Below are 17,099 nucleotides of genomic sequence, written 5' to 3' on the forward strand. Positions count from 1 at the left end.
CAACCTTATGGGCCCTTTATGTTTTTTTACACTACAGTACTGAAAGAGTAGTAGATGCCATGGCTCCAACGCCAGCAAACAATCAGCATTCTAACTGTTCTTAAGAAAAAAAGAAAACTATAATAATCTAATAAGCAAACTATAGGTGGTATTCTATGACCTGACCTTTCCTGTGTGCCAATTAAAAAAAAAAAAAAATATATATATACATATATACATATATATACACATGTATACATATATATATATATATATATATATATATATATATATATATATATATATATATATATTTTTTTTTATGGGAACCTCATAAAAAACAAAATAACAAAATAAAAAGCTAACAAAACCCATACAATAGAGACAATTGAATATTGTAAAGGGCTCCCTTGAAAAGTTTTCAGTATGGGATGCCATACTAACTTTTTTAACAGATAGAACCCCCCCCCTCCACCTCCCAACCCCCCCCCCCCCCCCCCCCCATACCCCCCATACATAACAAGCAATAAATGTTTTCCCAGCATTGCCAATCCATGAGATTCCTCCCCAGCCCTCTGTGCCTTTAATTCTGCCACCCAGGGCAGACATCTGAGCCCATCCAGTGCTGGGGGGGGGGGGGGGGGTAAGGTGGGTAATGGAGGGGGGGTACAATTATCGGTAGCCTGGCATGGGGGATGGCAGGGAGGGTTGATGAGTACCTGCAGCTCTCCTCGGTGCTTGCTGCTTCCTCCTCGGCATGCTGCCGGTCTGTGCGCCTCTCTTCTTCCTGGCAGGGGGGCTCGGAGACTTTCTGGGGCCCCCGCGGATCCTCTGGGCTCATCCACTTTCATGCACCGACAGCAGGAGCGGCTCCCACCGGCACCGACAACCGACGCCTCCTGCTTGGCACGGCAAGTTTGCAGGGGGAGAGAAGAGAGAGAATAGGTGTAAAAATAGACGTGCGGCCGGTGTGGAGGGGGGAAAGGGGGGGGGAGCATGGGGAGGGGGGGACACCGGGAAGGGGGGAGGGGGAACCCAAGCGATCGCTGCCTGCCCGACGGAGATCCCCGGCGATCCGCTCACAGCCGGAGCTGCAACAGGCAGAGCGGAGAGATGAGCGAGCGCGTCACTAAAACTGCAACTAGTCTGAGAGCCGAGAGACAAACCGACCGCCCGCCCGACTGCCGCTTAACTCCTTCCTGGGTGACACTCACACGGGGACCACTGACACTGCACAGACTGCACCGACACTGCACAGACTGCACCGACACTGCACAACCAGGACTGACACTGCACAGACTGCACCGACACTGCACAGACTGCACCGACACTGCACAGACATGACTGACACTGCACAGCCAGGACTGACACTGCACAGACTGCACTGACACTGCACAACCAGGACTGACACTGCACAACCAGGACCAACACTGCACAGACAGGACTGACACTGCACAGGAAGTGCTCACGCTGCACATACAGGACTGACACTGCACAGACTGCACTGACACTGCACAGCCAGGACCGACACTGCACAGACTGCACTGACACTGCACAGACTGCACAGACTGCACTGACACTGCACAACCAGGACTGACACTGCACAGCCAGGACTGACACTGCACAGCCAGGACTGACACTGCACAACCAGGACTGACACTGCACAACCAGGACCAACACTGCACAGACAGGACTGACACTGCACAGCCAGGACTGACACTGCACAGGAAGTGCTCACGCTGCACATACAGGACTGACACTGCACAGACTGCACTGACACTGCACAGCCGGGACCGACACTGCACAGACTGCACTGACATTGCACAGACTGCACTGACACTGCACAACCAGGACTGACACTGCACAGCCAGGACTGACACTGCACAGCCAGGACCGACACTGCACAGACAGGACTGACACTGCACAGACAGGACTGACACTGCACAGACAGGACCTACACTGCACAGACAGGACTGACACTGCACAACCAGGACTGACACTGCACAGCCAGGACAGACACTGCACAGGAAGTGCTCACGCTGCACATACAGGACTCACACTGCACAGGCAGGACCCACACTGCACAGCCAGGACTCACACTGCACATACTGGACTGACAGTGCACAACCAGGACCGACACTGCACATAGAGGACTGACACTGCACAGACTGCACTGACACTGCACAACCAGGACTGACACTGCACAGACAGAACTGACACTGCACAGACAGGACTGACACTGCACAACCAGGACCGACACTGCACAGGCAGGACTGGCAGTGCACTGACTGCACTGGCAGTGCACTGACTGCACTGACACTGCACAACTAGGACTGACACTGCACAGCCAGGACAGACACTGCACAGCCAGGACTGACACTGCACAGCCAGGACTGACATTGCACAGCCAGGACAGACACTGCACAGCCAGGACAGACACTGAACAGACTGCACTGAAAAACTCCACAGCCAGGACTGACACTGCACATACAGGACTGACACTGAACAGACTGCACTGACACTTCACAACCAGGACTGACACTGCACAGGACTGACACTGCACTGACACTACACAACCTAGACGGACACTGCACAGACAGGACTGACACTGCACTGACTGCACTAACACTGCACAGCCAGGACTGGCACTGCACAACCAGGACTGACACTGCACAGACTGCACAGCCAGGACTGACACTGCACAGCCAGGACTGACACTGCACAGACTGCACTGATACTGCACAGACAGGACTTACACTGCACAGACTGCACTGACACTGCACAGACAGGACTGATACTGCACAGACAGGACTTACACTGCACAACCAGGACTGACACTGAACAACCAGGACTGACACTGCACAGACTGCACTGAAACTGCACAGACTGCACCGACACTGCACAGACTGCACTGGCACTGCACATGTAGGACTGACACTGCACAGACAGGACTTACGCTGCACAACCAGGACTGACACTGCACAACCAGGATTGACACTGCACAGACTGCACTGACACTGCATAGACAGGACTTACACTGCACAACCAGGACTGACACTGCACAACCAGGACTGACACTGCGCAGACAGGACTCACACTGCACAGACTGCACTGACACTGCACAGCCAGGACCGACACTGCACAGCCAGGACTGACACTGCACAGACTGCACTGACACTGCACAGACAGGAGTGACACTGCACTGACATGACTGACACTGCACTGAGTGCACTGACACTGCACAGCCAGGACTGACATTGCACAGACTACACTGACACTGTACAGACAGGACAGAAATGGCACAACCAGGACAGACACTGCACAGACAGGACTGACACTGCACAACCAGGACTGACACTGCACAGACTTCACTGACACTGTACAGCCAGGACTCACACTGCACAGCCAGGACTTACACTGCACAGCCAGGACTCACACTGCACACACTGCACTGACACTGCACAACCAGGACTGACACTGAATAGACACTGCACAGCCAGGACTGGCACTGCACAGCCAGGACTGGCACTGCACAGTAGGACAGACACTGCACAGCCAGGACAGACACTGCACAGCCAGGACACATACTGCACAGCCAGGAACTGACACTGCACAGGCAGGACTGATACTGCACACACTGAATTAACACTGAAAAGCCAGGCCTGACACTGCACAGGCAGGACTGATACTGCACAGGCAGGACTGACACTGCACAACCAGGACTGAAACTGCACAGGCAGGACTCACACTGCACTGACACTGCACAGCCAGGGCAGACACTGCACAGCCATGACTGACACTGCACAGCCATAACTGACACTGCACAGCCAAGACAGACACTGCACAGCCAAGACAGACACTGCACAGGCAGGACTCACACTGCACATACAGGACCCATACTGCACAGCCAGGACTCTCACTGCAAAGCCAGGACAGACACTGCACAGGAAGGACTCACACTGCACAGCCAGGACAGACACTGCACAGGCAGGACCCACACTGCACAGGCAGGACTCACACTGAACATACTGGTCTGACAGTGCACAGCAAGGACTCACAATGCACAGCCAGGACTGCACATACAGGACTCACACTGCACAGCCAAGACTGACACTGCACAGCCAGGACTCACACTGCACATACAGGACTGCACATACAGGTTTTACACTGCACAGCCAGGACGCACACTGCACAGCCAGGACTGACTATACTGAAATGAGACTGCACAGCCAGGACTCACACTGCACAGCCAGGATGGCAGATAATGGACTGACACTGCACAGCCAGGACTCACACTGCACAGCCAGGACTCACACTGCACAGCCAACACTGCACATACTGGACTGACACTGCACATACTGGACTGACACTGCACGGCCAGGACTCACACTGCACTGCCAGGACTGCACATACTGGACTGACTATACTGGACTGACACACTACATACAGGACTGACACTGCACAGGCAGGACTGCACATACTGGACTAACACTGCACATTCTGGACTGACACTGCACATTCAGGGTTTACTATACTGGACAGACACTGCACATATAGGACTGACACTGCACATACAGGGCTGACTATACAGGACTGATACTGCACATACAGGACTGACTACACTGGACTGATACTGCACAGGCAGGACTGCACATACTGGACTGACACTGCACATACTTGACTGACACTGCACATACTGGACTGACACTGCACATTCAGGGTTTACTATACTGGACAGACACTGCACATATAGGACTGACACTGCACATACAGGACTGACACTGCACATACTGGACTGCACATACGGAACTGATACTGCACATACATGACTGCACATACCGGACTGACACTGCACATACTGGACTGCACATACAGGACTGACACTGCACATACTGGACTGCACATACATGACTGACACTGCACATACTGGACTGACACTGCACATACAGGGCTGACTATACAGGACTGATACTGCACATACAGGACTGACTACACTGGACTGATACTGCACAGGCAGGACTGCACATACTGGACTGACACTGCACATACTTGACTGACACTGCACATACTGGACTGACACTGCACATACAGGACTGCCTATACTGGACTGACACTGCACAGGCAGGACTGACACTGCACATACTGGATTGACTATACTGGACTGACACTATACATGCAGGACTGACACTGCACAGCCAGGACTGGCACTGCAAAGCCAGGACTGGCACTGACTATATTGGACTGACAATATAGGGCTGACACTGCAAAGGCAGGACTGACACTGCACATACAGGACTGACAATACACTGACTATAAAGAACTGACACTAACTATACAAAACTGGCACTGGTTATACTGGACTGACAATACTGGATTTGCACTGACGATACTGGACTGACACTGACTATACAGGGATGACACTGGCTATACAGGGCTGGCACTGCACAGGCAGGACTGGCACTGACTATACAGGACTGACGCTCACTATACTAGATTCCACTGATTATGCTGGGATGACACTAACTAAACAGAACTGGCACTACATAGGCAAGACTGGCATTGACTATACTGGACTAACACTGACTATAGAGGACTGGCACTGACTATAGAGGCCTGGCACTGACTATACAAGACTGGCATTTCAAATACAGGACTGGCTCTGACTTTGCAGGACTGACACTGACAATGCAGGACTAGCAGTGCATATACAGGGCTGACACTGCACCTAGAGCAACTGGCACTAACCCTACAGCCAATGGCACTGCAACTAGAGTAACTTTCATTACAAATACAGGACTGACACTGCAACTATACAAACTGGCACTGCAAATATAATAACTTGCACTAACAAAACAACCATTGCAACTAAATCAACGGGCACCGCACATACAGGACTTATATAACAATATACCCAGTAGCACTTCAACTAAACAACTGTCACTGAAACTGAAATAACTGGAGCTGCAAAAACAGAACTGGTACTGGCAATACAGCCACTGGAACTGCAACTAGAACAACTGGCACTACAAATAAAGGGCTGGCACTGCCAATACAGCCACTGGCCCTACAAATACACGACTGCCACTGCAACTCACATACCTGACACTACAAGTGGAGAACTGACATTAGCAATGCATTCACTGGCACTGCAACTATAATATCTGGAACTGCAAATACAGATCTGGAACTGACAATGCAACCACTGGCACTGCAACTAAAATAAATCAACCTCCAAATACAGGACTGGCACTGATGATACAGCTTTTAGCACAGCAAGTATATAAACTGGCACTGCAACTGTAATATCTGCATCTGCAGATACAGGACAGGCACTACCAATACAGCCACTGACACTGCATCTATAAAAACCGGCACTGCAACAGCTGGAATGGCACTGCAACTATAATAACTGGCACGGCAAATACGGGGCGGCACTGAGAATACAGCTTTTGGCAAGGCAACTAGAACTAGTACTTCAAATGCAGGATCAACACTGCAAGTATAACCACTGGCAATGCAAACACAGTCACTGCTACTAAAAATAAAGCATAAACACTGGCAATACAGCAAATGTAATAATCAGTACTACAAATATAGGAATGGCACTGCCAACACAGCTATTGACACTGAAGGTTCAGGTACTGGTACTGAAAATGTGAAAAGTGGCACTGGAAATACCAAACTGGCACTGCCAGCACAGGTTTTAGCTCTGTAAATAAACCGACTCACTCTGATAATACAGCTACTGTCAATACAAGTACCAGCACATACAGTAGAAATGACAGTGGAACTACAGGATTGGCACTACAATACAGGGACTGGCACTACAAGCATAACAACTAGCACTGACAACGCAGGAACAGGCCACTAAAGGCACTGGCACTGTGCATACAGAAAATGACACTGCAAGTATGAGCGGCCAATAGAAGGACTGACACTGATAATACAGGGACTGGCACTGAAATTGCATACCAGAATTGCAGCTGGCACTAGCATTGATGGTACAGGGACTGGGGACTTCAAATACAGAAACCAGCAATTCCAATGAAGAAACTTGCACTACCAATACAGCACTGACTCTTCAAATAATGCCATTGGAACTGCAGGTGCAGAACTGACTTGCAAAGGACCATTGGACTGGCACAGGGAATACAAGACTGGCACTGAAAGTATTGCAACTGGCACTGCAAATTGGGACCCTGGCACTGTGTATATGCAGGAGTCAAAAATGCAGGACTAATAGTGGGAATACAGTGACTGGAAATACAATTAGATGGGCTGGTACTGCCAATAAAGGACTGGTGGTGGGAATATAGAACTTACACAGGAAATGCATGAACTGACACCATGCAGACAGAAAGCTGCCAGTGTTAACTCCTTCCAGGTACCACCGTTGGATGCCTTATAGAACTTCTGCCCTGCTGAGAATAGAATTGGATATACGGTACATGACTGCAATCTTGGATAAAGCCTTGGCCTGCATTTAAGTAAGATGTCACTTCCTCCAAAAATTGCAGGGGAGGGACTTACATTCTGCTCCAGGGACAAATATCAGAAGCAGTGCCGGGACAAGGCCATCCAGCGCCCAGGGCAAAGATGCCAAACTGCACGCCCTCCTTCACTTAGGGTTAGGGTCAGGGTGTCAAGACCCAGGGCAGCCGTCCCTCCTGCCCACCCCTTGTCCCGGCCCTGATCAGAAGTCCTAAGTCCCAGGAACTGTTTTTGTACCTGCAAGCAATAGAGAGAAGACTGTCTATAGGGGGACTGCCATTGTACTAGAGCTTGCTAGACTAGAAAAAGGAAGAAGAATATGTGTCTATCGGCCCTATAGGTGTCCTGTGGAATGCTACTTCAAGGACTGAGACTACTAACACAGGTCTGTAGTGCTATCAGATGCATGCAACATGCAGGGATTATCTGCAAACACAGGGACCAACACAAGTACATGGACCATCTGTAGCTGTCTAAGGCTAGAAATTTGATGATCATATGGCCAGTTCCATTCAAGAAACAGAATATCTAAGGCGGCATGTGTCCACTGCAGGCAACACCTGGCCAACCAATCCCAAAAGAAAAACTGATTATCATAAATGAATTTCCAAGGTAATCATTGCTATTAAGCCCCACAATAAGGTTGTGGCTGGGGGTTTGCTCAGTGCAAAAAAAAAAAATTTAATTTTTTAGATCTGCGTGCAATTTTATGTCAGGTTCTGGGTAGATCTAGCAGCATGTAAATACAAGTATTAATAGAGGTGAAACAATTTTTACCCAAAGCTAGTTAAGATTGGGTGACAATCCTTTGGGTGGGCACCAGCAGATGGCACCAAACACCTCTGGTCGACCAGTTTTTTTGGCGAAACAGCAGTCGGTCGTGTTCAATGTTTTCGCAGGTGTTTGGTCACACCATAGTTAAACGCATGCACGTTCAAACATTCCGAGCGCGCATGTTTACCTAAATATCTGCATATATAAGTCTTTTTCTGAAGAAAGACCGCCCATTAATATCTACAGCCAGCATTACTCTCTGCAATAAGTTCATACCATGCGCATTTAGCACTGTTACCGATTAAATCAATTCACAATGCTTTAACACAAGGATAACATTTTTTTTTTTTTTTTTTTTAGCTATGTGACTGTTATTTTTAAATTTATTTTAAAATTGCTGTAAATTTTTAAAAAAATAGGGATCCCTATTCTAAAGCCTAATGTAAAAAAAAGTACAAAATACCAACCAGATGTGTTTTATTAGGAAACCCACCAAAGGCCAAAAATCGGCATAAAATTGTCAAAATGATTTTCCATGACGCTGGCAAATATTTGCCATTTTTTTTAACATTTTAATTGATTATAAATGTAGATTAGCCTTACTATACTCAATCCCTTTTACTCAAAGGGAACCCATGAAATTAATGTCAGGTTTTGGGGAGCCACTGGAGTTCATAAGGAGTCAGCAGGAAGATTGTTCCTTTCTTTACTCAAAAGGAACCCTTAAAATTATTTCAGGTCTTGGGGAGCCCCTGGAGTTTCTAAGAAGTCAGCAAGAAGATTGTTCCTTTTCCTTACTAAAAAGGAACCCTTGAAATTATTTCAGGTCTTGGGGAGCCGCTGGAGTTCATAAGGAGTCAGCATGAAGATTGTTCCTTTCTTTACTAAAAAGGAACCCCTAAAATTTATTTCAGGTCTTGGGGAGCTGCTGGAGTTTATAAGGAGTCAGCAGGAAGATTCCCTTGAAAATAATTTCAGGGTTTGGGGAGCCCCTGGAGTTTATAAGAAGTCAGCAGGTAGATTGTTCCTTTCCTTACTAAAACTGAACCCTTGAAAATTATTTCAGATTTTGGGGAGCCCCTGGAGTTTATAAGGAGTCAGCAGGAAGATTGTTCCTTTCTTTACTAAAAAGGAACCCTTGAAATTAAATTCAGGTCCTGGGAAGCCCCTGGAGTTTATAAGAAGTCAGCATGAAGATTTTTCCTTTCTTTACTAAAAAGGAACCCTTAAAATAATTTCAGGTCTTGGGGAGCCGCTAGGGTTCATAAGGAGTCAGCATGAAGATTCCCTTGAAAATAATTTCGGGTTTTGGGGAGCCCCTGGAGTTTATAAGAAGTCAACAGGAAGATTGTTCCTTTCTTTACTCAAAAGGAACCCTTAAAATAATTTCAGGTCTTGGGGAGCCCCTAGAGTTTATAAGGAGTCAGCAGGAAGATTGTTCCTTTCTTTACTAAAAAGGAACCCTTAAAATAATTTCAGGTCTTGGGGAGCCCCTGAAGTTCATAAGGAGTCAGCATGAAGATTGTTCCTTTCTTTACTAAAAAGGAACCCTTAAAATTTATTTCAGGTCTTGGGGAGCCGCTGGAGTCCATAAGGAGTCAGCATGAAGATTGTTGCTTTCTTTACTAAAAAGGAACCCTTAAAATAATTTTTGAATTAATTTCAGGTCTTGGGGAACTGCTGGAGTTCATAAGGAGTCAGTAGGAAGATTGTTCCTTTCTTTACCAAAAAGGAACCCTTGAAATAAATTCCAGATCTTGGGGAACCACTGGAATTCATAAGGAGTCAGTAGGAAGATCGTTCCTTTTTTTTAACCAAAAAAGGAACCCTTGAAATAATTTTCAGGTCTTGGGGAACCACTGTAATTTATAAGGAGTCAGTAGGAAGATTGTCATCCTTAGAGACAGATAAAAAAGATAATTGGTGTCATGCTCCTGGCTTTGCCAAGTGGCCTTGGTCCCGGAACTATGCAGGTACCAATAATTGGGAGGTCAATCAGCCACAGCTTAAGGAACCCCTACCAACCTCTGGAGGACCTCTAGTTGTGAATGGCTGCTATAGAGATGATCAAAAATGAGGAACATTTTTTTGCAAAGATCAGCGAAAATGTAGCAAAAAAAAGAAATGCAACATGTATGGTGTCACCGACTTTTTTTTTTTTTTTTGCAATTATTTCAATACCATAAAGATATCAAATCATGGATCGTGAGGATAGAGACTGTGCTATAAACATTCTAGTTGGGATGATGAAGGTCTGTTCCATTTCATTTAGAGAAAAGGTGACAACGTGAACCTGGTCTTGCAGAGATTTTCCAGTCTGTGTTGCAAATTCTCTGCATGCAATATGGAGCAATTCTGATGTAGCATTCCAAATCTCCCTCCAGTTAACTCCTACAAGGCCTGATCGCCCCCAGATCGTCACATGCGATGCCTAAATCTGTCGTATCGCTGCCAACTGTCGGGCCACATATGCCTGACCTAAGTGCACTGCCACTGTCTCTTAGTAAGCAGGCAGACATAGGAGCTGTCACTTTAAATGCTCCCGTTCCTAACAGCAGGGACTGTCACTTGCATTCCTGGGCTTGCAGACACAGGCTGTCACTAAGAGCATGCAGCTACGAGGACTGTCACTTTAACTGTTTGTGCTTCCAACAGCAGGGCTGTCACTCGCATTTCTAAGCCAGCTGTCACGTACTAAGCCCATACTGATGCAGGGGACTGTCACTCAACCTGTCTGCTTTTGTAGCATCATGCAGAGCAAAGGACTGTCACTTTAACATTGGGTCTGTCACATCACAAGGGAACCGTCTACCCCACCGGGACAATGCCCCCTCCGCCACCGACAGGTTCACGCAACGAAAGCGCAAAGTGCACTTATTTTCTTTCCGTGATGAGGCAACATTGACATTAAAATCTGATCGCCATTAATATTCCTAGGTATCTTCGTGATATCAAAATGTTTATTCCGTAGCACTACCCGTTTTACAATCGTTTTTTTGCTTCTCCAACCGTCGCCGGTTTCCTATCGTTAAGTTCTACCCATGTAAGCGGCTTATGACACCGTCACTCTACCTGCCACAAGCGATAAATGATTGTCTACATTTATATTTACCCGTACAATTTTGTTTTTTGTTTTTTTTTTTTTACATTTATTGCATTTTGAAAAGTCCTTGGTGACAGAAGCACTGTAAAAACGCTATTAACATGGATAAAAGTGATTGAAGACAACTGCCGGCAAGGGAAAAAAATTCCCAAAAGGTTGGAAAACCATTTTGATTGTTGTTTCCTATTGCGGTCGGTAGTTGTTTCTCAATTGGATTCTTAAAATTGTAAAGAAGTTGGCAAAATTTGGCACTCGCTGGCCTGTGTAGGAAATCTCCAGAATACTACAAGGGCGGACGCTGTAGCAAGTGATTGGAGCAAGCTGTAGAAAATGTGAGAGCCACAGAGCCAAGATGACACAGATCAACGCCTTCTGGGATCTGGGATAGGACAGTAGTGTGAAAATAAAAACACTACAGAGACACTACAACCTCACTAGCTGCAAGAAGTCTTGGGAATAGGTATTGCACACATGGAGGATCATTAAATAAGGTCAAGTGCAATGGACCTTGAGTGGTAGTAACAAATCAACAATTATCTTTTGCTACTCTGATGCAATAGGATACAGTATGTGGCTAGGGGTTATTGCATGTTGCGTCATTATTGGACAGTAGTGTGAATATTAAAACACTACAGAGACACTACAACCTCACTGGCTGCAAAAAAAGTCTTGGGAATAGGTATTGCACACATGGAGGATTATTAAAAAAGGTCAAGTGCAATGGACCCTGAGTGGTAGTAACCAATCAACAATTATCTTTTGCTACTTTTATTAAATAGGATACAGTATGTAGCTAGGGGTTATTGCATGTTGCGTCATTATTGGACAGTAGTGTGACAATAAAAACACTACAGAGACACTACAACCTCACAGGTTGCAAGAAAGTCTTGGGAATAGGTATTGCACACATGGAGGATCATTAAAAAAGGTCAAGTGCAATGGACCCTGAGTGGTAGTAACCAATCAACAATTATCTTTTGCTACTCTGATGAAATAGGATACAGTATGTAGCTAGGGGTTATTGCATGTTGCGTCATTATTGGACAGTAGTGTGAAAATAAAAACACTACGGAGACACTACAACCTCACTGGCTGCAAGAAGTCTTAGGAATAGGTATTGCACACATGGAGGATCATTAAAAAAGGTCAAGTGCAATGGACCCTGAGTGGTAGACCAATCAACAATTATATTTTGCTACTTTGATTAAATAGGATACAGTATGTAGCTAGGGGTTATGTATTGCATGTCGCGTCATTATTGGACAGTAGTGGGAAAATAAAAACACTACGGAGACACTACAACCTCTCTGGCTGCAAAAAAGTCTTGGGAATAGGTATTGCACACATGGAGGATCATTAAATAAGGTTAAGTGCAATGGACTCTGAGTGGTAGTAACCAATCAACAATTACCTTTTGCTACTCTGATGAAATAGGATACAGTATGTAGCATGTTGCGTCATTATTGTCTTTGTATGGCCTTGTTAGGTCACCGTGATAGGCATGCCTGGGTGCCAGTCACTTTAACTAGAGCTGCAACAGACAAAAGCCTCCGGCTATCTGTGGGAACCGCAAGTCCCAGCGAGCCCTCATGGCTCCCCATTCATCTGGAGCTGCCTGTGGCTTATCTATCCCATGTCTAGCAAAACACAATGGCTCATTAACTTTATATAAGACAGATCACACATTTGCAACAGAGGATATAGAAAGCAAAAGCATGCTGCTTGTTTACACATGACATCAATAAAAAAGGGGCCCCATACATATGGGATTGTGAATCAGAACCATTGTTCTGTAGGATGGTAGGTGCATAAACATGCACTTCCATGTCAGTTAAGCACACATGTTTATGCACTGAGCAGAAACCCCCGGGGGCAATCTTAAAGGAAACAATAGCAATTATCTAGGAAAACACAACGCAGACCATTCATTCTTCTTTCAAGATTGGGTGGCCAAGATTGCATGGTGCAAAATGCAGATGTTTGTGTTTACAGGCATTTTCGGGGGACAGGCCAAGTAATTATTGCACATCTGCCATTTACAACAGCAGCAAACTATTCTAACAGCAAAAGGCACATTACCAAGCAGTGATGTGTTCCCCATCACGTTGGTACTAGATGCCCCAGAATTTGGCAGTAAGTAAAGGCCAAGGGATGGGCTTGTGCTAAGGGATGACAGTCTTGTTATGAGAGCCAGTGGGGTCAGAATGGACTTCAGCTTACACAAAGTGCCACCAAATAATGCCTCTATGATAAGCCTTAACTATGGATCTTCCAAAATATTGAAACTGAAGGACATTTATTTATCCTAAAATTAATTTTCCATTGAGTACATAAACCAGGGTGAAGGGTTTGAAGACACACAAGACCCAACTTTGCCTGCTAAAAACTCTTATTTCGCTTAATTGCAGTGCATGGTGGGATGCGTACTTCTACAACAGATGGTGGACTGTCACTCCACAGCTTTCTATTGCATGCTGTTGGTCATAAAGCTATAACTCTACAACTTGGATGACTTGCTTATTTCCAAGGTAAAGCCTCGTACACACGCACCGATTGTTGGCCGTACATTTTCGGCCAACGTCCGATCGGCCGGTTGTTGGCTTGTTATGCCTCGTACACATGCACGGATTGTTGGCCGTAAATTTTCGCCCAACGTCCGATCGGCCGATTGTCAGCTTGTTAGTATGATGCTTCCGACAACCGACTGCGACTTTTCGGCCGAACAAAATCTGGTGTAAAATTTTTGTTGGCCGTCAGCAGAACGGCCGATTGTTCCTCAGTCAGTACAGATTTCGGGCCGACAAAAATGTGATGATCAAGACTGGGCATGCTCAGAGAAGAAAAAACACACGAAAAGTAGACCAGAACATGACATCACTTCTGCAGTTGGTTGTTGTTGGCCGACAAAATTCGTGTGCAGTCTAGAGCACATTTCAACCAACACAACAACACTGGACAAAAGACGGCCGATCGGTCAGCCAACAATCGGTGCGTGTGTACAAGGCTTAAGCCTGAAATTTGCAGTTCTTCAGCTCACAACCTAATTCTAGTATATGCTGATCTTTTTTTTTTTTAGTTGCAACATTCAAGCACAGTCCTTGGACATGTAGTTCCACAGTAGCTAAAGACCTACTACAGCCTGGCTCCTTTAACCCCTGTCCTCTGCTTGAACCCTTGCAGTGGGTCAAAGCAGCCTCTGCAACAACTTCCCAGCATAGTCACGCCTTGTCTTTTCTTTTTTTTTTTTAAAGGAGTGAAGTTCAGGCCACTTGCACTGCACAGCTTGTAGCTAGAAGACCTACCACACACAGACACTTTACCCAGCCTGCCCCCTACTGCACTCCATCTGACCCCTCACTACCCCCCAACCCCTCCAACACCCCAAATTCACCAAGGCAAACTTAAACTAACACAACCACAATGGTGACCCTTCCTTTTTTTTTTTTTTAACTGGCAGCATGAAAGGGGTTAAGGTTAAAGGGAAAGGTGGTGGGAGGGGGAAGGGAGGTGGTGGGGGCTTTAGAAATGTACTTACAAAAAACAAATTGTGCTCTTGATCTTTGGAAGGTGGGGGTAGAATCTCCAGAATCAACACATGATTGACAGACAACGCACACCTTGCTTCCAGTCTCAAAGAGCAAAGGCTCCCCCTTTGGATCAATGGGCAAGCGCCATGCCAGTTGGCTCCTTGTTGGGCGTCGAAATGGGTCTCAGCCGACCAAAAAGATAAAAAAAAAGAAAAGATCTTTACATTTGGTTCTGGTGATCCTGTCCAATCAGTCCCTCCAGCATCTGGACCAGAAAAGGTTACAGAACTGACAATGTCCCAGTTTTTTTTTTTTTTTTTCTTTGATGTCCAAGATCAGATGACTCCCAGATGCTACCTTTTAACTCAATATCTGGATGACTTTAAAGTCCATGCTCAGCACAAGGGAACCCCAGCAAAAAAAAAAAGCCACAACTGCCAATCGATACGCTTGGAGCTCGATTAGGCATTCCTGGCTGTATTCCTGACTTAAAGGATGGAGCAGCCCTCCTAAAAATACAGAGTCTCAATGCTTTTTTTTTTTTTTTTTTGTGAGCCTAGATCCCTTCGCTTTTGCCAAACACCTACTTGCCTGCCAAATGCACTTTTTTTTTCCTCCCTCTCTCTCCCTCTCTCTCTCCCCCTTCCTTTTGTGTGGCTAACACATATTGCATGACAGCTACAGCAAATCAGAGTGTCTCTTGCAAATCCCAATGTGCTTGCAGTACTTTCAAGATCTGTGGAGCTGAGGGCTGCATTTACTTTCAGTTTGCAGGCAAAAGGGATAATAGCCAAGGAAAGGAAGAAAAGAAAAAAAAAAAAAAGCAAAAAAAAAAAAAAAATAGAAAGATCTCTCTTACTAGATCAAAATCCTCCTACCAACCCCCCATTCTTCAGGACCTGGGATATTTCCAGAAATCTTCAGCAATCTGCACATGGTCTCTCCACATCCTGAACCCTGGAGGAAAAAAAAAAATATCTCAAGATGATAGCTTTGTCCAAAGCAACTTGCAACCAGGAGACTTTCTTTCTTTTTTTTTTCTTCTGCTGTCAAGACTTTGAAGTTGCAAAAAAAAAAATTAGATATTTGCTTTTGTGAGCTGCTGCTTGAATCTTCTTATCTGCTGCCAAAAACAATAGTTCAGAGGCTGAGGAAATGGGGGATTTAAAAGCAGAAAGAGAAAAAAAAACAAAACAAAAATTAAAAAAAAAAAAAAAAAAGCAGTCTGCAATTGCAAGAGGATAGTGAGATGATGGTAAGAGCCTTCTTGTCTGCTTGGTGCTGCTGGATGCCAGGGGGGTGAGAAGTGGGTACCAGCTGGGTGATGTGCACAGGAGATGGTGCACCCTGGTCCACTGTGCTTGTCAGATTAGCTGATTTTCTAAGAATCAGGTTTTTTTTTGCAGTCTAACCTCTTTTTTTTTTTCTTTTGCCTCCCTCTCTCATTGCCTCCTCTCTCTCCTCTCTCTCCCTCTCTCTCTCTCTTCTCCTATCTTGTTCTTTGGCATTGCTGGCTGCTAGATCCGCCCTTACATCTGTCTGTCTTTTACCATTGGCTATCCATCACTGTCACCCTGCTTGCAGCACACATCACAAACACACACACACATGCACACACACACTCACACATACAGACTGCCACTCCAAGGAGGGGGGGGGGGGGTGCACAGCTCATCTAACCCAGCTTCTGTCTATGGCTGCTGGTGCCCACCAACCTGGCTTTACCCACAAATTAGCTCCTTATTGCACAATAGAGACACATACCACCCCCCCCCCCCCCCAAGTCTTCTAATTCAGTCTTATGTATAATAAATAACCTAGCATCACCCCTGTATTCAGATTCATTCTTTACCTTCCACAATCCTAAAATGATCATTCTCCTATTTTTTCTTTCCTCTGCAACTCCCAATAAACTTATACATTTCTTCCCATGATTAATTATTGCACTTCCCCTGGCTTGCAGCAAAGAGGATCTCTCTTCCATAATACATGGCTGAAAAGTTTGCTAAACTCTATTTGAGGTTATAGATTATTGATTGTCACAGTGCTGTATGATGGGTTTGTTTTACAGGTAAGAAATGTGTTGTGGGGGGGCTTTTTATAATGTTTTAATTAAGTTGGGAAAGTCAAATGCCTTCTGCAGCCTGTGTATTGCTCCCAAAACTGCAGATTTTTTTGTAGATTTTATTTATTTTTTTTTTTTAGATTTTATTGTAGATTTTATT

The 17,099-nt window shown here is 45.7% G+C and overlaps 1 protein-coding gene across 1 annotated transcript in view; it reads right to left on the minus strand.

The window, feature by feature from the left end:
• The window catches only part of TSHZ3 (teashirt zinc finger homeobox 3), a 172,476-nt gene extending 155,933 nt beyond the window's left edge, over positions 1–16,543 (minus strand). Inside the window, exons 1-2 of the mRNA XM_082270643.1 lie at positions 14,883–16,543; positions 699–878 (exon numbers count right to left, since the gene is read on the minus strand). Of these exons, the coding sequence (XP_082126769.1) occupies positions 699–738 (40 nt within the window). The 5' untranslated portion in view covers positions 739–878; positions 14,883–16,543. The remainder of the gene's footprint in view (positions 1–698; positions 879–14,882) is intronic.
• Positions 16,544–17,099: the final 556 nt, after the last annotated feature.

The sequence above is a fragment of the Pelophylax lessonae genome, assembly GCF_965119305.1.
Source record: "Pelophylax lessonae genome assembly, chromosome: 10".
NCBI classification, from domain to species: domain Eukaryota; kingdom Metazoa; phylum Chordata; class Amphibia; order Anura; family Ranidae; genus Pelophylax; species Pelophylax lessonae.